The sequence below is a fragment of a genome, unplaced genomic scaffold (genome assembly GCF_019419815.1).
Source record: "Pyrus x bretschneideri cultivar Hongxiangsu unplaced genomic scaffold, Pyrus_bretschneideri_v1 Contig57, whole genome shotgun sequence".
In the NCBI taxonomy this organism is placed as follows: Eukaryota; Viridiplantae; Streptophyta; class Magnoliopsida; order Rosales; family Rosaceae; genus Pyrus; species Pyrus x bretschneideri.
In genome coordinates, this window is record NW_025999795.1 from 2,233,097 (window position 1) to 2,248,666 (window position 15,570).

Here is a 15,570-nt window from a genome sequence, read left to right on the forward strand (position 1 = left end):
GGTCCGTTCTTGGACCACCATAAGCACTGATGAAAAGTCAATCAAGTCTTGTTAAAATTTTTACGATTGTTTTGGAATATTAATACAGTGATACTCTTGACGTATGTAACATTTAAGTCATCATGATATTGTGTTTGTATCTTAAGTCAGTCGCACAACAGTAAGAATTGAACTCTGAACAAGATTATAAAAGTTGCTTGAGTAATGAACTTATTTAACAAAAACTCATTCATTTGGGAGACCAAGTTTACAATTGTCGAATGTTTTTTTTTTTTTCCACAAACCAACAAAAACAATAATCTTCTTCTCAAGAACGCTAAATAACTTCCTATTGAAATGAGTTTTTATTCCTTTTATTTTCTTCAAAATGAAACTAATTAGTGATTTCATCATAATAATCTACTTTTTATAGACCGAAAAATTCACAGAACCTATTGAAATGAGTTTTTGGTCGATCAGGAATTGCAGCCAGCCGCCCTGCCGTTTACTGAGCTAATAATGCCAAATGCTTCAACATCACTTGCTGCGTTTGCGTTTGATGGGTTTGTCAATGTCAGCAGCAAATTTAGGGCTGGTTTGGTATTGCTGTGCTTTGAAAAAAAGCTGTTGTGAGAATAAGCGGCTGTGCTGTGAGAATAAGCGGCTGTGAAATAAAGCAGCAAAGTGTTTGGTAAACTTTTTTGTAAAAGTGCTTTTGGAAAAAAAAGTAGTATGATAGTGTTTGCTAAACTTTTATGTAAAACAGCTGTGACTGTGTGAAATGACCAAAAAGGGTATTAATTTTATTTTCTTAACAAATAAAAGTGAATTACTAAATATGTTTTATTTTTAGAAGAAAAATATTTATAAACTTTATCTTAAATATTAATTAGTATGACAAATTACTTCAATTGAAATATTTTAAACTCAATAGCTAGGATTCATTAGTAGAATATTGTTAATGTACTTGAAAGTAGTCTAATTAGATGCATTCATCAAACTTGTTGCTATTCTATTTCTTAATGCCTCTATCTCATGTGATCCTTCAACTTGTTGCAAACATCTACTTTAAATTTCAATAGACAACTCATTTTTAGCTCAACAACATAGATAGGTCTTTTGGCTGAAATGAAGAGTAAGCATAAAGCATTCGAAGCTGAGGGTTGGGCCCAGATCAATACGTTTTCTCAAATGCAAGATGATCTAATAAACAGAGCCTTTTGCTAGTGTGGGGTCTGGGAAGTGCCACATGAACAGTCTTACCATTTTGTGGAAAGGATACTTCCCATTTGGAACCCAGATTACAAGGGCAAATACCAAGTCCTAGATTCAATACCGAGTCCCAGATTACTATCTTTCTATGCTTACTTCTCGACCTACCACATCAACTCCACATAGACATCAGACTCGAAAAACTCAGTCAATGTTTTGATGTTACTCACAGGTTTTCAACTCTCAAACTCTTTTCCATGTACTCTTTTACTTCTTCATAGGTCATCACAATAGCATAATACCAAAGTGTAGCTCAATGCTGGCCAGTCTTGACTTTTTAGGCACCAATAAGGTCAACAGCCAAAGTATATTTAAAGGCGAATACCAGTAATTGCAAATTCATCACAATCCAGTCAACCAAGTATTTCCAATAATTCCTAGTCCCAGATCATCATTCCAAGAAACTAGTCCCAGATCATCATTCCAAGAAACCTGAACTTTGCTTAAAATCAAATCAACCCAAGTTCAAGATGTCTTTGCTAAAGCCTAAATGGTAAATGGAACAGGGTGAGATGAAAATTAAATTACTTGGCAGCCGCCCCATCTAGGCAGCAAGTCTATTCCAATGCATTAACTAACGTCTTATTAGTTATTCCAAGCTCTTAAATACAAGAGAGAAGGACAGAATTTGTTGCAAACAAACTCCTAATCACTAGGCAAACACATTTGCCAAACAAAATCCTAGCAACTGATGTCAGACCAAGTCCAAAAATAAACCAAATTATCCACACTTAGTCAAAGAAGAAGCAAAAAATAAAACTTTAACCATGCCACGAACACATCCACACTCCACATATAAAAACCATATTCACAAAACAGAATTCTCAGCTGAAGTGCATTACCATCACATCAAATTGCTCGGGCTACGAAATAATTTGCATACAGCAATTGTCCACAATGATTTCATTGTAATTAATACTTGGGTACTTTGTAGCAACCTCTCTGCAGGACTCCAAGAACAACCCATCAGCTAGCTTCATAATGTTGGCTTTGTGCACAGCAGTCACCTTCTTCCTGTTGTTCAAATAGGCATACTCGAAAGCGTACTTGGCAATTTGCTCCGAGCAGAACTTGGTGATCACTTAACACATTCACAATCAATTCCCAATTTTCACAAAACTGCAGAGCTAAAGATTGAATTTTGGGTTTTTGATTACCTTGAGGCTCTCAACGACGCCAGGGACGACCTCGTGCTCGAGCCAGGCGTATTTGCCCTCGGTGTTCTCTCGACAATGTCCACGTTCTCGTGGCGGGTGGGGAGGCTGGGTAGGTTGAAGCAGTTTACTAGCGAAGCGTACAGGTCGAGCTCTTTTCTCAGCTGCACGTTGAGCGAGCTCACGTCGCCGCCCATCGGAGTCTTCAGCCCGCCCTTCAAGCACACCTTGTTTTTCCAGATCGACTCGATCACCTCCGGCGGGACTTGCTTCATGTCGCCGTGGACATGAATTTTTTCCAAGAGAATTTTTCCCGGATCGACTCGTTTTTTCCACAAACCATATCACCTTCCCCAATTAATTTTTTCCCCACCCTCCATCCCCAATTGTTTTTCCCGACACCCATACCCTCATCCCTTTGCTCTTCCCACCCCTCTTTCCCTCTCAATCTCCCATCCCCAAATTGAAAAATCCAAACAAATAAATAACAAATTTTTACAAGAGAAGCTTACCAAATGAACCTGGAGAAACCTGGAGAATGAGAGAACTGGAGAAACCTGGAGAACGAGAGAACGAGAGAGTGTTTTCCTGGTTTAGGTATGCGAGAGCGTTGAAGGCGAGAGCTGAAGGAGGGCAATTTTGGGTTATTGAAAATTTCATTAAACGCACACTGTTCACCCGTGTTTTTGAAAATAAGCTGTTTTTGGAAGCTGCTATTTGCAGCTTCTGATCAGCTTCAGGTTTTAGGCTTTTTTTCATCACCAACTTTGAAATAAAGCTGTTTTTCAAAGTTTACCAAACACCAAAAATCTTCCTAGTTTTTTTTCATATCAGCTTTTTTTTTAATCACCTCAATCCCAAACTGCACCTTAGACTTTTCTGTGAAGTATGCCAAACAAGTTGAAAACAACATAGCCACTCTTAATTTATTAAAATTTCTCCCTCGCGCTTGGGAAGGAATATACAATTACTTGATTATCTATGCCTGCATAATCATATTAGACAAACCAAGTTTAATTAATTACTGAATTATTTGATGTTTCGGAAAATAGAAGATTATACGTTGCAGACGTGAGTTTAAGTTGGTTAAGATATTGTTTCCGTTTTTTACCCAACTTCGAATCATGCTCTTAATAATAAATAATATATCGTTATTATGGAGAGATTTTTCAATTATCGGAAATATAGCCTGATACACCAATAAAATAGAATTATACGTAATATTTTATCCGTACGTCTTTATTTCTTTATCGCTCACACCATCAAAGTTGTTTTGGATCTTCACACTTTTGGCTCTCTTTTCTTGGACCATGAATCAAGGACAGTTTGGCATTGACATATACTCATATGCCCTTTCCCCACGTGGGAATTAAAATACAAGATTCTGTTCCACCCGTAATCTAACGAATGATTAAAAATTTGAAACTGATTTTTTTTATGCATATTCATATCCCGTCCCGTCGGGATTAAGGATTTATAATCCGACTTTTCTCAGCATCATTCTCGCACGCCCCGCTGGACTCTGAAAGCCCAGACAAAGCGTGGACTCCAGAAAATGTCATTTGTTATGCATTCTTTGTCCAATCCAAGGGTCCTTGTCCGTTTTGACCCTTGCAATTAGTCCCGGACTATTTCGTCCCGAGCTAAATCCATCTGCTAACCACAACCACATATGTCAGTTCATCCTTTCTACTCTCCACTCAAATCCCGTAAATTAGATTAGTTTAGAATATTGCTCTTAAAAATCTTGGATCCCAATTCCATTTGGCGTTCAAAGGGAGGAACTTTGTAATCAAAATCACATAAAGTCGTAAAATTTATCATCTGGGATTCGATGGTTTCCGAAGGAGTGGAAGAATCGGGAGGCACGGAGGTGCCCCAGTCGAAATTCAGGTACAACTCGCCGTTTGTCCAAGTGAGTTTGATCGGATTGGTCTGTTTCTGCTGCCCTGGCATGTACAGCGCCCTCTCTGGCATGGGCGGCGGAGGCCAGGTCGACCCGACTGCCTCCAACAACGCCTCCACCGCCCTCTATGCCACCTTCGCCGTCTTCGGCATCCTCGGTGGCGGCATCTACAATATCCTCGGCCCCCGCCTCACTCTCCTCTCCGCCTGCCCCACCTACGTCCTCTACGCCGGCTCTTTCCTCTACTACAACCACCAGAAGCACCAGGCTTTCGCTATTGTCGCCGGTGTAATCCTCGGAATCGGCGCCGGCCTCCTCTGGGCCTGCCAAGGTTCCATCATGACGTCGTACCCTCCCCCGAATCGAAAGGGGACATACATCTCGATTTTCTGGAGCATTTTCAACATGGGTGGCGTCATCGGAGGACTGATTCCGTTTGTTCTTAATTACCACCGGAGCGAAGCGGCTTCCGTCAACGATGCAACTTACATTGGGATAATGATTTTCATGTCCATCGGGACTCTTTTATCCCTCGGTATCCTGCCCCCCAGCAAAATTGTCCGGGACGACGGGACTAAATGTACGGACATTCAGTACTCAGATGTTACGACTGAGGCCATTGAGATTGCCAAGCTGTTTACAAATTGGCAAATGCTTCTTATAATCCCGGCTGCTTGGTCGGGCAATTTTTTCTACACCTACCAGTTCAACAACGTCAATCAAATTATGTTCAATCTGAGGACTAGAGGATTGAACAATGTGTTCTACTGGGGAGCGCAAATGTTGGGGTCCGTCGGGATTGGATACGTTATGGATTTCAGCTTCAAGAGCAGGAGGATGAGGGGTTTCGCGGGCATTTCAGTGGTTGGTGTTCTCGGGACTACAATTTGGATTGGCGGACTTGTCAACCAGCTCAACTACTCTCGCAGTGATTTGCCTGAGAAGTTGGATTTTAAGGACTCCGGCTCTGCTTTCGCAGGACCCTTCGTGTTGTATTTTAGTTTTGGGCTGCTTGATGCCATGTTCCAGAGCATGATTTGCTGGGTCATTGGAGCCTTGGCTGATAACTCTGAAATTCTAAGCAGGTAACAGGATATTCCTTGCTTCTCAAGTTTTTAATTTCTCAATGATCTTCGTGCGTTTAGGCATTTTTTCGTGCGCAGGTGTGGACAATCCTATCCAATCCTGCGCACGAAATGTGGCCTTAGTTACAGTCACAGAACAAAGTGTGATGCTAAAAACTCATAATTTTGTGCATGTTTTGTACAGGTATGTTGGATTCTACAAGGGAATACAGAGTGCAGGGGCAGCAGTTGCTTGGCAAGTCGACACGCGCAAGGCATCCTTCCTCTCCCAATTGGTTACCAATTTCGCGCTCAACACCGTGAGTTATCCGCTGCTCGTGGTTCTGATCTTGCTGGCCGTGAAGGATGAAGGTAAGGCTGATGTGGAGGAATTTACCAAGGAGAAGGTTGCTGAGACTGTAGCCTCAGAGAAGTGATCATGATGATTTAATTAGCAGATCAAATTAGTCATAAGCCATCCGAATATTTGTTTTAATTGCACGTTCATACAATCGAATCTTCACAAATTAGTGTATCATGTTCAAATTGTCAAGTATTTTACTGAGTTATCAAAGTTCATGATTTGAAAAAATGTTGGAATGATTCGTTCCTGAGCACAGGCCTGCTTCTGTCATGCTTAGAAATTCAATGATCTCCAGTTTTCAAACGGGCACCTAAGGCTAAGGGAATGAATATTGGCGTAGGTCAGTTGCTCACTTGCACCTGAGTTTGAATCCGACTCTCCATAGAAAGGAAATGACGGTTGTAATTAACATTATCTGTGACAAATTTTATTCTTAAAACGTACATGATCAATATATAATTCTGGCATGTACATAAAAATTAAATAAAATACGGGATTTTCACTACTTTTGGAGTCCCAAAAATTCATCAGACACAAAGTGCGCCAATATCCATCGTCAACACTGTTGTTGCACCTCATGGCTTTAGGGTTCTTGTTTTTTGGGATACATTAAATAATGCATAGCCGGATTGGAAGCGCGTGCAATGCGATTAAACAGTGACAAGAGGTGTATCTTTAGCCTTGTCCTCTGAGGCAACAGGAGTTGCTACCTTTGCTACATCCTCCTCTGTGGCCTTTGGTTTGATATCCGCCACTGGCTTCTCTTCTTTCACCTTCGGTGCAGGCTCCTCCACCAGCTCTTTCTCCTTGGTCTCCTTCACAGCCTCAACGAGATTGATCTCCGCTAGTTGCTTGACAGCAACTTCCGCTTCCTCTTTTGGCTTCTTGGTTGCTACCACCTCAGCCTCTACCGCAACAGCAGGTGCGGCCGCAGCCTCAGCCTCCTCTTCCTTTGGCTTTGAGGGGTCTATCAATGGTGCTTCATTGGTGGTCTCCTCTTGTTTTGCAGCCTCGGTGGTAGTGGCAATGGTGCTAGTAGTAGTGGCCTCGCCCTCCTGAGGACCATCAGCCTTCTTGGGGTTGGTGGTCTCACTGGGGAGGGCCTCTGGGCGAGGGGTGTCGAACTCCTTTGGCTTGCTCGCACAGCCTCCCATGATTTGATTGGGTCGATGGGACGAGTGAGCGAGTCTCTGGAGTTGGACGCCGGGGTCCTGAATTAGGTATTTATCAAAGGAGAGGAGGGTGTTTGAGGCTGAGGGAAAATGTTTTAGGACAGAAAGGGTTCATATAGTGGAAGATGGGTCTTATGTTTAGGAGAAATCGTTGGTCATCAGCCTGGCAATTACCTGCAATTTGGGACCAACATTCTCTTCTGTATAAATATTCCATGACTTTTTCAAACCCGACAACTCTATTTCTCTGTCTCCTCCGATTTTCTTGCTGGGAAATTAGAGGATGGTGGTCTTCCAGTTCGTTAATACCGTTGGTCGTTTTCCAATTTTGTGCGGCTGCCCCCTTCACCAAGTGTCCCTTGTTCCAACATTTTAGATCAACGACGCCTCGAAAAACAAAACCAATTAACTACTAAACTGAAATTATTAAGAAAGTTACTTGAAATATATATATATATATATATATATATATATATATATATGATTGTTTGCTTGCGGACCAAGCTAATGGGATGGCTGAGTTGAGGGTGATCGAATGAGTTAAACTCGCGGACAATGTCTTCAAGTGTACTCATTTTAAACTTCATTCTAATCAGATGATATATATATATATATATATATATCTCGCGGTAACAAAAATGTCTTGGAACTCGTTCTAACGATGATAGCATCTCTAATAAAAATATGTAACATGTTTTGTCTTTAGCGGAAGAATGTATACTTGAGGATATAAATGTGTAAATTTGGTCTCATCATATTTTAAAAATATTTGTAAATATACATATGACCGTTTAATTAAAAGAATAAGAAATTTAAGAATTAGTTAAACGAATAATTGATCTCAGTGCTTAATTTAGTATTACAAATATAATCGTTTGATTAAAGGGATACACTTATCTAATTAGCTAACTTAGCTCGTACATAAACATAACATTAGCAATCCATAAGGCAGTGTGTCTTCTTCGTTTCTTGTTAATACAGAGACATATTTATACTAAAAAATAAAAATTTAGGTTAAGTCACACAATATGTCAATGTCAATCGTAATAATCAGTTATCGAACTTAAAATCTCTTAGACCATAATTCATTTGAGTTTTTGGAAAAGGAAAAAGGAAAAAAAAATGTATATTTGGTAAAAAGAAATGGCATACGCGCCAAAATCCTCTATCATTACACGTAAAAAGAAGCGGGGACAATGGCTATCCCAAAAATCCGGCCGACATTAGCGTTCAGTGTCCAAATCCATCATAAGCAAAACCGAAACCGTAGATGCACAAATCGAACTCAAAATTAGGAGGCACATTACGCGTCCGATCTTTGTTCCCTTCATTAAACACCGAAAAATTTGGGATCAAACTGGAAGTTAAGCTAACCATCTCCCTAATTATACCAGAAATGGAGGGGATATATTGAGTAAGTAGTCAAAAGGGAAGAACATTCCCATGGTAAACTCAGATTCGGGAACTTCATAATTAAACCGCAAAACCTAACCTGACCTGATTTGGAGAATCAAATCTCTCAAATTTGGGGAAGGTTCAGGGAGCAAGAAGAAGATCGACAAGGATTTTTGGGGAGCTGAGGTGAGATGATTTTCTGGGAAGAAAGGTTTGGCAAAGATCATTTTCTTTGCGAAATATAAAGGCGAGCTTGACTTCGCTTTTCTTTCGGAATTCATCTGCTTCACGAAAGAAAAGGAAAAAGCTCGCCTTTGCGGGGTAGATTGATCTAATGGATGCCCATTTCGCGAAATCGGTACCAGTCCCCCTCATCCTCCTAAGCCTCTTCCCAATCTTTGTCTTCTGTTCCTTTTCCACAGTTCAATCCGACCACGAATCATCAACGATCATTAATCTCCGATTGCCCTCAGATGCCACGTCCGCGGATCGATGCAGCGCACTACTGGAGTCACCCTTGTCCCGCCCCATGTGTCCGGTAAACTGCTTTAGACCTGACCCGGTGTGTGGGGTGGACGGGGTGACCTACTGGTGTGGGTGCCAAGAGGCACAGTGTGCCGGTGTCAAAGTGGCAAAATTAGGGTTTTGTGAAGTTGGCAGTGGGGGTTCTGCCGGCCCTCTCTCCGCTCAGGCGCTGCTTTTGGTTCACATTGTTTGGCTGATCGTCCTCGGCTTCTCAGTTCTTTTCGGGCTTTTCTGAGTCGACAAAGACGACCTAGTTGATGAGATGACGATTTGGCTGATTTCTTGGAGGTCAAGAAAAGCTTTAATCTTTTTAATCTTCTTGCAATGCAGAGACCGTATATTTCAATTGTGATCAGAAACACACAGACAGACAAAGGACATGAGGACATGCGTGTTGTGCAAGAAACTCTTGATCTTTTTGTATTTTAATTAATTTTTTCTTGATTAGGTTATCTTTGATATGGTAACGGCCTCTCTTACTAGAGATTCATTGATTTGTAGAGGAGGATACAAATACAAGTTTGTGCTTACATTTTGATCATTTGTATTTGTACATGCAAGAAAATCGAATTAACCGCTTTTTTTAAAAAAAATTAGCCAAGTTAGCTTGGATTTTCATATAAACATTCGTCCCTCCTTCGTTCAAATGAAAGTATGCTCATACTTTATGTGAAAAATGCAGATGAGAATTTACGTCTGCATGCATTAAGAAAAATATTATAAGCGATTTAGAAGCGGATTTAGCATTTACTAAGTATAATTATAGTAAAAATTCATTCAATCATTTCTCTCTTCAACCTGATCCCTCAAAGAGTGAATGGATGTTGTATCTGCCGAAAGCTTATCATCCTCTATTACTTCACCAGCATAGACAAAATTTACACAAGGCGAAGAAGCCTAGGAGGAGTTAAAAAATGCCACTATGGTAGCTATGTGATATCTGTAATCTGGTGCTCATTTGGTTATATGAATTAAACTCGACGTTAATTTCTACTGTATTAATTTTGGATCGGAAGAGCTGATTGATCGGAGTGGCATTTGAACACGGAATGTCACCATAGATGGAGTAGGACTTTAGTGCTCCATAGATGGAGTAGAACTTTGGTGCTCCAGGCCTTTGATCTTGTCAAGATAGTACTGCATTTTTTGAGTATCTTGAGCCGACAGATTAGATCCAACAAGCAGCTTGTGCTGTTCAAATTTTGATTCATCACACTTCAATGCAGTTTCTTTACAAGCTTTGATACTTCCTGATACAAAGAAAATGAAAGAAATCATTGGTATTTAACTTTCTTTAACAGATGGGAAAGAAGACAACTATGTTGTGTCTTTGTGATGACAGTAACTTCAGATTAGCTTAAAAAAACGAACACTACGAGATTAAATGTGACCTCTTAACCGAGCACAGTAACTGAATTCAAGAGTCAAATGAATAAGGTATTGTGCATTTTCGAAAAATATCAGCCAACCACAAGACTTGATCTGTTGTAATTCAACTCACCGCTTAGGTCCAACAAATTAAATAGAACCGGGCAATCTGCAATACTCCTGACCATGGTAATTGCAGCCCACACTTTCAGATATTCATCCCTTGAAGCTCTAATGATACACATTCTCGTAATGTCATTCGCATACTTGACTGCACAAAATTACACAGAGAAATTGAGAGAGGCCACTTTACGGAAAATTAACTACAAGAGCGCATACTACTTACCTTGGAATAATCCAAGTGACGAAGCCAGACCGCACTCCCCAAAATTTACCAGAATGCTGTCTCGGATAGCTTTCGTGACATTGTATGAGGTAATGATAACAGGATCTTTTCTCACCAGTTCTCTATTAGGATCCAAGATAACCTCCACTACCATATACCTGTTCTTAAATCCCACCATGATCCTTTACCTGCTTACAACAAAACCGCATCTGATATATGAAATCTAATAAGAATATTAGACAAAAATATCATACGAAAAGCTCAGTAGCTAACTTAAAACTGTATTTTCCAATCTCAAATTCAACAAACAAGTAACTTCACAGCGAAAATATGTTCAAGCAATTAACTTTATGATCGAATATGCATAATTTCAAAACAGAAACCTAAAAAAATTTAGAATTATCAAAACAGAAACTACTGGTTTTTTTTCTTTCCAGAATCCTGAAATTGCATAATTTCACAGAATAGTTGCTTCTTTGTGACCAAAAGGTCATGGTTCGAGCCGTTAAAACAGTCTTTTTTTCCAAAACAAGAACAAGGCTACGTACATTCCCCAACCACTCACAAAGCAGAGAACTTTATTGTCTTGGGATCGCTTTTTATTTTCAGAATTTAAATCATGATAATACATACACAGAAATCATATTAGTATACACATGAAACAACTATACCATGATTAACATCAATTGAAGTATCATACTTTTATCAATTTGATTAAAAATAAACATTGAGGGGAAAAAAACACAGTCAATGTCAAAGCCAATAATTTCCAATCCAATTCTTCAGAAAGGTGACGAATTTAAACAAAATTTAAATAATTTTACGCAGAAGAGATATAGGCAGACCTAAAATTCGAGTCTGAAACTGATATCCGAGCGCAGGGAGGAGCAAGGGTGGCGATTCCGAGACCGTAACCGTAGCAAACAGTGGAGATAGGGTGAGGAGCGAAGAGCAACGGAGCGAGCCGGGTTGAAAAATGGTTTTCGGGTCAAGATCCACTACCTAAACCCAAAAGAGAGATCCGCTGCGCGAGCAACCCGACTGTGCGTTACATGTGCTCTACAGGCCGCACTCCATCTTTCTTCCCAACGAGCCCATTTTTCTTTTTATTTGGAAGACGGGCGTTGCGTTCGGTTCGAAAGGCATGGCTTTCAATATGCATCCAGATAGGGCCCCATTAGTCCGGCTAGCTAGTAAGCGGTTCTTTCGGGCGAGAAGCGGGCCGGGCCCCACGGGCGGGCATCTCCCGCAACGCAAGCTGCATTGTTCGCCACCACCCGAGAAGCAAAAGATTCGAGGGCCCGAGGTCCCGAATTGTGAATTTGGGCCCGTGCGAGTTCGGAACAGCCCAGCGAGGAAGACGGGAAGAAATAGACGTGGCAAATGGCGGTTCGTGTAAAAAGTCATAGAGGGAGAAAGAGAGGGAGAGCGTTTGAGTCGTTACGAAGAAGAGAGAGACCGTTGGAGGCGGGACCGGGAACTCATGACACTCCGACCTCGAGCTTCACATTTTTTTTTAAATATATATATTTTTTGGATTATATTTTAAAAATTATTTTAAAATATCAAATACTTAGGTCTGATCAGGATCTCGTATTTTTTATTTTATGTCATATATTTACTAATTAATAAAACACTTATTGTCAACTAAAATTTTATGAAATTATCAATTTAACTCTCTAATTAAAAACAGAACATGAATAAGAAATATGAGCCAAAAATGTAATTTTACCCAACCAAATTTTGCTTTTTTTTCCAAAGCCTCACATACATGTAATTATAACATATCTCTAATTAAAAAAAAAAAAAAAAGTTTCCCACTTCCACATTCTCTATCACTCTCTTCCTCTCTCCTTCTATTTTAAAAACAAAAATAAAAAATTTTCTCACACACTTTGTGTGTGCCCATACAAGTAGTAATAATAATAAGAGGAGACGGATAGTGTCACTACTTTTTTATATAATTTTTGACATATTTTTATGTGAAGTTCACTTTATAACGTATTTTGATTATCAACAATAAAAAGAGACATGTATTGGAATATCGTTGATTTATAATATCATGCAACAATAGAAGGCGGATCTAGTATTTGTTTAAAGAAAATAGATAATATGCTTGGATTATCCACTTTTGTAGGTGAACCCTTTGAAAAGTCAAGTCCACTTGAGAAATTGGGTCGCATTTTAAACAGGAAAAAAAGGGGCACGAAGTGAATTTCAACCGCAATTTACCCGAAATTTCACTCGTATTTCATTTGGGAATTTGGCGCTTTATCAGTTTGGGTTGGTTGGGTTGGAGTTTTTGGATTTTTGTCCTCTCCTCTCTCTACAGTAACTACAACGTCAACTACTCCACCCCACTTTCTCTCTCTCTCTCTCTCTCTCTATCTCTCTCTCTCCTCTCCCTTTCTCTCTCTACTTTTTCTATAAGTACCAACCCCCCACACACGCGATTTCTTTGTTAGCTTGCTAGGCATTTTGGATAACGAGAGAGAAAGTCCGAGTCTTTGAGAGAGAGAGAGAGGTGAGGAGTAGGTGGTGGTGCTGCTGGGTTGCTGGGTTAGCGTTGAAGAACAGCGCAAGTGAGTCATTTTCTTCTTTGTTTTCTATTTTTTCTGGAATTTTTAGTTTTGTTTGAGATAATTGCTTGTGTATAATTATGTTTTATGATTGATTAATCGGGTAAAGCAAAAAGTAAATACATTTTTCTGTAAATTTTAGGGGCAGTAAATTAAATTGTGTAACTTTATATCCCACATTGATACATGCATCAGATCTGATGAAGAAAGTGAATTGTTGGCTTCATATGGAACATGATTAGTGTTTCTGTCATCTTGTACATAATACCATGTTTTTTTTTTCCTTAATTAACATAGTACCATGTTTTTTTCCTTAATTAAAACAAATGTTTTGAGTAGCTTGATTCGTAAACATTAAGAAATGCAAACAAGGTTTACGTGGGACCATGTTTGCTGGTGGAATCTGTTGAATTGACGTTCCGAAACTCATCAATTCGCAGTTGCAATGGAGGTGGATGGCAATTCTGTGGTGGCAGGACCAACGAATGTTGTTTATCTGTCGACAATTTTGGGCCGTGATGGGTCAAATCCTGTGCACAAATGTGACTGGAAATGTCAGAACGAGCACGTCTGCGCGAATATGTACCTCTGCAAGCTAACTGGAGCCACTCACATCTGTGACAAAAACTGTGATCAGAGGATCGTGTATGATAACCATAGCTCCCTTTGCCGGGCAAGCCGAAAGATTTTCCCCCTTACACAAGTAGAGGAACAGGCTGTGAGAGGGGTCCGGAGGAAGCTTGAGTCGGAGAACTCTTCTGCAGACAGTTGCTCTTCTAAGCGCAGACGGGATGCCCAGCTCCATCCTTCTCCCTTTGAGCGATCCTTCACTACTGCCAGTCTGATCTGCAGCAAAGTTGGAGATGGCATGGATATGAGCTAGACTTATAAGATAAATGAAAGACCCTTATTGCTTATCTTAATCTTGTTCCTTTTAAACTTTTCCCTATTTTCATTTCGTGGAACGGATATGGACGATGAACTTGATGAGTACTTTAAGTGGCGGACCTAATGTGTCCTACCCGTCTGTAGGGACAATCTATATTTGTAGTCCTGTTTACTGCAATTTAACTCCTCCATAAGCTCTTGACTTTAAAAGAATGTTATTTAGGGGTGATCAGGGTATGTTTAACTGCTTAAGAATCTTGGATTCAATTCTTATTCTTGCTAGCCTTACTGGTCAGGAACTTTGGCTCTATTTGCTGCAGGGTGCTTTCAGGTCGTTTGTACGACTTTTGTCATGATTTAGCTTTGACTTCTTTTATCATACTCCAATTAACCTTATCGCCAATTTCTTATTTGTTGTCATTTATGATGTTTATGTCGTCGAAAGGCAATTATTTGTATTAATTTGGATCTGTAATATTATTGGTTCTTGTTCGCTACGATTGCAGGCAGTATAGATTGTTGTTGGGTTACTTTTCCCTAGTTTAGTACAGGTTACTAAGGAATAATCCGGATTTCACTTGTTTTATATGTTTGCATCATCTACATTGTTTTTTGCTCTGGTTATTTGACCGAATGTATCTGAAATTGGCCAATTTTGCAGGACTTGAAGCGTGTGCTATCAAGGAGATATTAGATATGCTTGTTAATAATGAATAATGTTGTTTTTATTTAGAAATTTTCTGATATGGCTTCTTATGAATTTTGTTTTGTTTTCTCTGTAGGTAATTGTATAATTTCTTGGAGGACAAAGCTACACCTGGTGATGCTGGAGAGTTGACCTGGCCGTTCTAAATGCTTGTCTTTGGAATGACGTTGTAACTTACACGGGCAAAGCTACTTCGTGCAGAAATATGATAAAACTTCCAGAATATGGTAATTTATCAATCCCTTTGATTTGCCTTACTGGCGAAGTACTACACAGCACTGTCCGCTCAGCCATCAAAGCACCTGGTAGCCACATTCAACTACTTTTGAGTCACATTACATCCATCTTATCTTGTGCTGGTGGTTCGACATAAATTGTGTTAGAGTTGTCCGGTCCATGCCTATTTGGGTCGTCAATGTTTCCATGTAAGGCAAATCCCTCTGCACCAGCATGTCTGAAAGTTACTGTGCTAATAAGGTAGAAAGTGTATTGAAAGTTGTAACTAGGCAGAACTGTTGCCTCCAGCCTTTTGTTAGCCTTTCGCTGAACCATTTCTAGGCTACTTGTTATCTTTTAGGTTACTGTTAACTTCGAAGTCCTTTTATTCTAGACAAACAGAGGAAAGTCCTCTCGATGCTTGTAAATTTTCTAGTGATATCAAGATGTTTTTATTAATTTGGCATCATCAGTTTGTAAAAACATTGCAAGCTTGTAATCGACACAATTTATGAGCAAGGAATTACATGTTCATGTTCATTTTCATGGTCAGTGTTTCCGGCTTCTTGTTCTTTACTTTGGCTCGAGCTTATAGATCAGACACTGCCTGTGTACATGTAGAGAGATCGAATTCAA

General features: G+C 39.8%; 6 protein-coding genes across 7 annotated transcripts; 3 read left to right on the top strand and 3 right to left on the bottom strand.

The window, feature by feature from the left end:
• Window positions 1–1,544: 1,544 nt before the first annotated feature.
• Window positions 1,545–2,680, bottom strand: LOC103943335 (isocitrate dehydrogenase [NAD] regulatory subunit 1, mitochondrial-like). Its single transcript, XM_018646490.2, has 2 exons — window positions 2,409–2,680; window positions 1,545–2,332 (listed from the first exon to the last, which is right to left on the bottom strand). Exons 1-2 carry the CDS (start codon window positions 2,678–2,680, stop codon window positions 2,218–2,220), a joined length of 387 nt encoding a protein of 128 aa, XP_018502006.1. The 3' UTR covers window positions 1,545–2,217.
• Window positions 2,681–3,934: 1,254 nt separating this feature from the next.
• On the top strand, window positions 3,935–5,846 carry LOC103943336 (UNC93-like protein 1). The gene is made up of 2 exons (XM_009353619.3): window positions 3,935–5,396; window positions 5,581–5,846. The coding sequence occupies exons 1-2, from the start codon at window positions 4,240–4,242 to the stop codon at window positions 5,810–5,812; spliced, it is 1,389 nt and encodes a 462-aa protein (XP_009351894.2). The 5' UTR covers window positions 3,935–4,239; the 3' UTR covers window positions 5,813–5,846.
• A 543-nt stretch (window positions 5,847–6,389) lies between these two features.
• On the bottom strand, window positions 6,390–6,893 carry LOC103943503 (brain acid soluble protein 1 homolog). Its single transcript, XM_009353814.2, has one exon. It carries the CDS (start codon window positions 6,891–6,893, stop codon window positions 6,390–6,392), a length of 504 nt encoding a protein of 167 aa, XP_009352089.2.
• A 1,747-nt stretch (window positions 6,894–8,640) lies between these two features.
• On the top strand, window positions 8,641–9,066 carry LOC103943502. The gene has a single exon (XM_009353812.3). The coding sequence runs from the start codon at window positions 8,641–8,643 to the stop codon at window positions 9,064–9,066; it is 426 nt and encodes a 141-aa protein (XP_009352087.1).
• Window positions 9,067–9,558: 492 nt separating this feature from the next.
• LOC103943501 (probable ribonuclease P/MRP protein subunit POP5) lies at window positions 9,559–11,885 on the bottom strand. Of its 2 annotated transcripts, none has more exons than XM_048571167.1 (4): window positions 11,391–11,885; window positions 10,546–10,754; window positions 10,333–10,470; window positions 9,559–10,081 (listed from the first exon to the last, which is right to left on the bottom strand). In XM_048571167.1, the coding sequence occupies exons 2-4, from the start codon at window positions 10,721–10,723 to the stop codon at window positions 9,906–9,908; spliced, it is 492 nt and encodes a 163-aa protein (XP_048427124.1). In that variant the 5' UTR covers window positions 10,724–10,754; window positions 11,391–11,885; the 3' UTR covers window positions 9,559–9,905. The 2 variants fall into 2 exon arrangements, with proteins under 2 accessions (XP_048427124.1, XP_009352086.1); XM_009353811.3 differs by having other exon boundaries at window positions 10,546–10,733; window positions 11,391–11,876.
• A 1,101-nt stretch (window positions 11,886–12,986) lies between these two features.
• On the top strand, window positions 12,987–15,480 carry LOC103943330. The gene is made up of 2 exons (XM_009353612.3): window positions 12,987–13,127; window positions 13,565–15,480. The coding sequence occupies exon 2, from the start codon at window positions 13,570–13,572 to the stop codon at window positions 14,005–14,007; it is 438 nt and encodes a 145-aa protein (XP_009351887.1). The 5' UTR covers window positions 12,987–13,127; window positions 13,565–13,569; the 3' UTR covers window positions 14,008–15,480.
• The last annotated feature ends 90 nt before the right edge of the window (window positions 15,481–15,570 follow it).

Coding starts and splice junctions, on each gene's coding strand:
- LOC103943502 (XM_009353812.3), top strand. CDS start 8,641: ATGGATGCCCATTTCGCGAAATCGGTACCAGTCCCCCTCATCCTCCTA.
- LOC103943501 (XM_048571167.1), bottom strand. CDS start 10,723: ATGGTGGGATTTAAGAACAGGTATATGGTAGTGGAGGTTATCTTGGAT. Junction 10,471..10,545: donor GTCACTTGGATTATTCCAAG/GTAAGTAGTATG, acceptor AATTTTGTGCAG/TCAAGTATGCGAATGACATT. Junction 10,082..10,332: donor TAATTTGTTGGACCTAAGCG/GTGAGTTGAATT, acceptor TCTTTGTATCAG/GAAGTATCAAAGCTTGTAAA.
- LOC103943335 (XM_018646490.2), bottom strand. CDS start 2,680: ATGAAGCAAGTCCCGCCGGAGGTGATCGAGTCGATCTGGAAAAACAAG. Junction 2,333..2,408: donor GCGTCGTTGAGAGCCTCAAG/GTAATCAAAAAC, acceptor GAATGTGTTAAG/TGATCACCAAGTTCTGCTCG.
- LOC103943336 (XM_009353619.3), top strand. CDS start 4,240: ATGGTTTCCGAAGGAGTGGAAGAATCGGGAGGCACGGAGGTGCCCCAG. Junction 5,397..5,580: donor AACTCTGAAATTCTAAGCAG/GTAACAGGATAT, acceptor TGTTTTGTACAG/GTATGTTGGATTCTACAAGG.
- LOC103943330 (XM_009353612.3), top strand. CDS start 13,570: ATGGAGGTGGATGGCAATTCTGTGGTGGCAGGACCAACGAATGTTGTT.
- LOC103943503 (XM_009353814.2), bottom strand. CDS start 6,893: ATGGGAGGCTGTGCGAGCAAGCCAAAGGAGTTCGACACCCCTCGCCCA.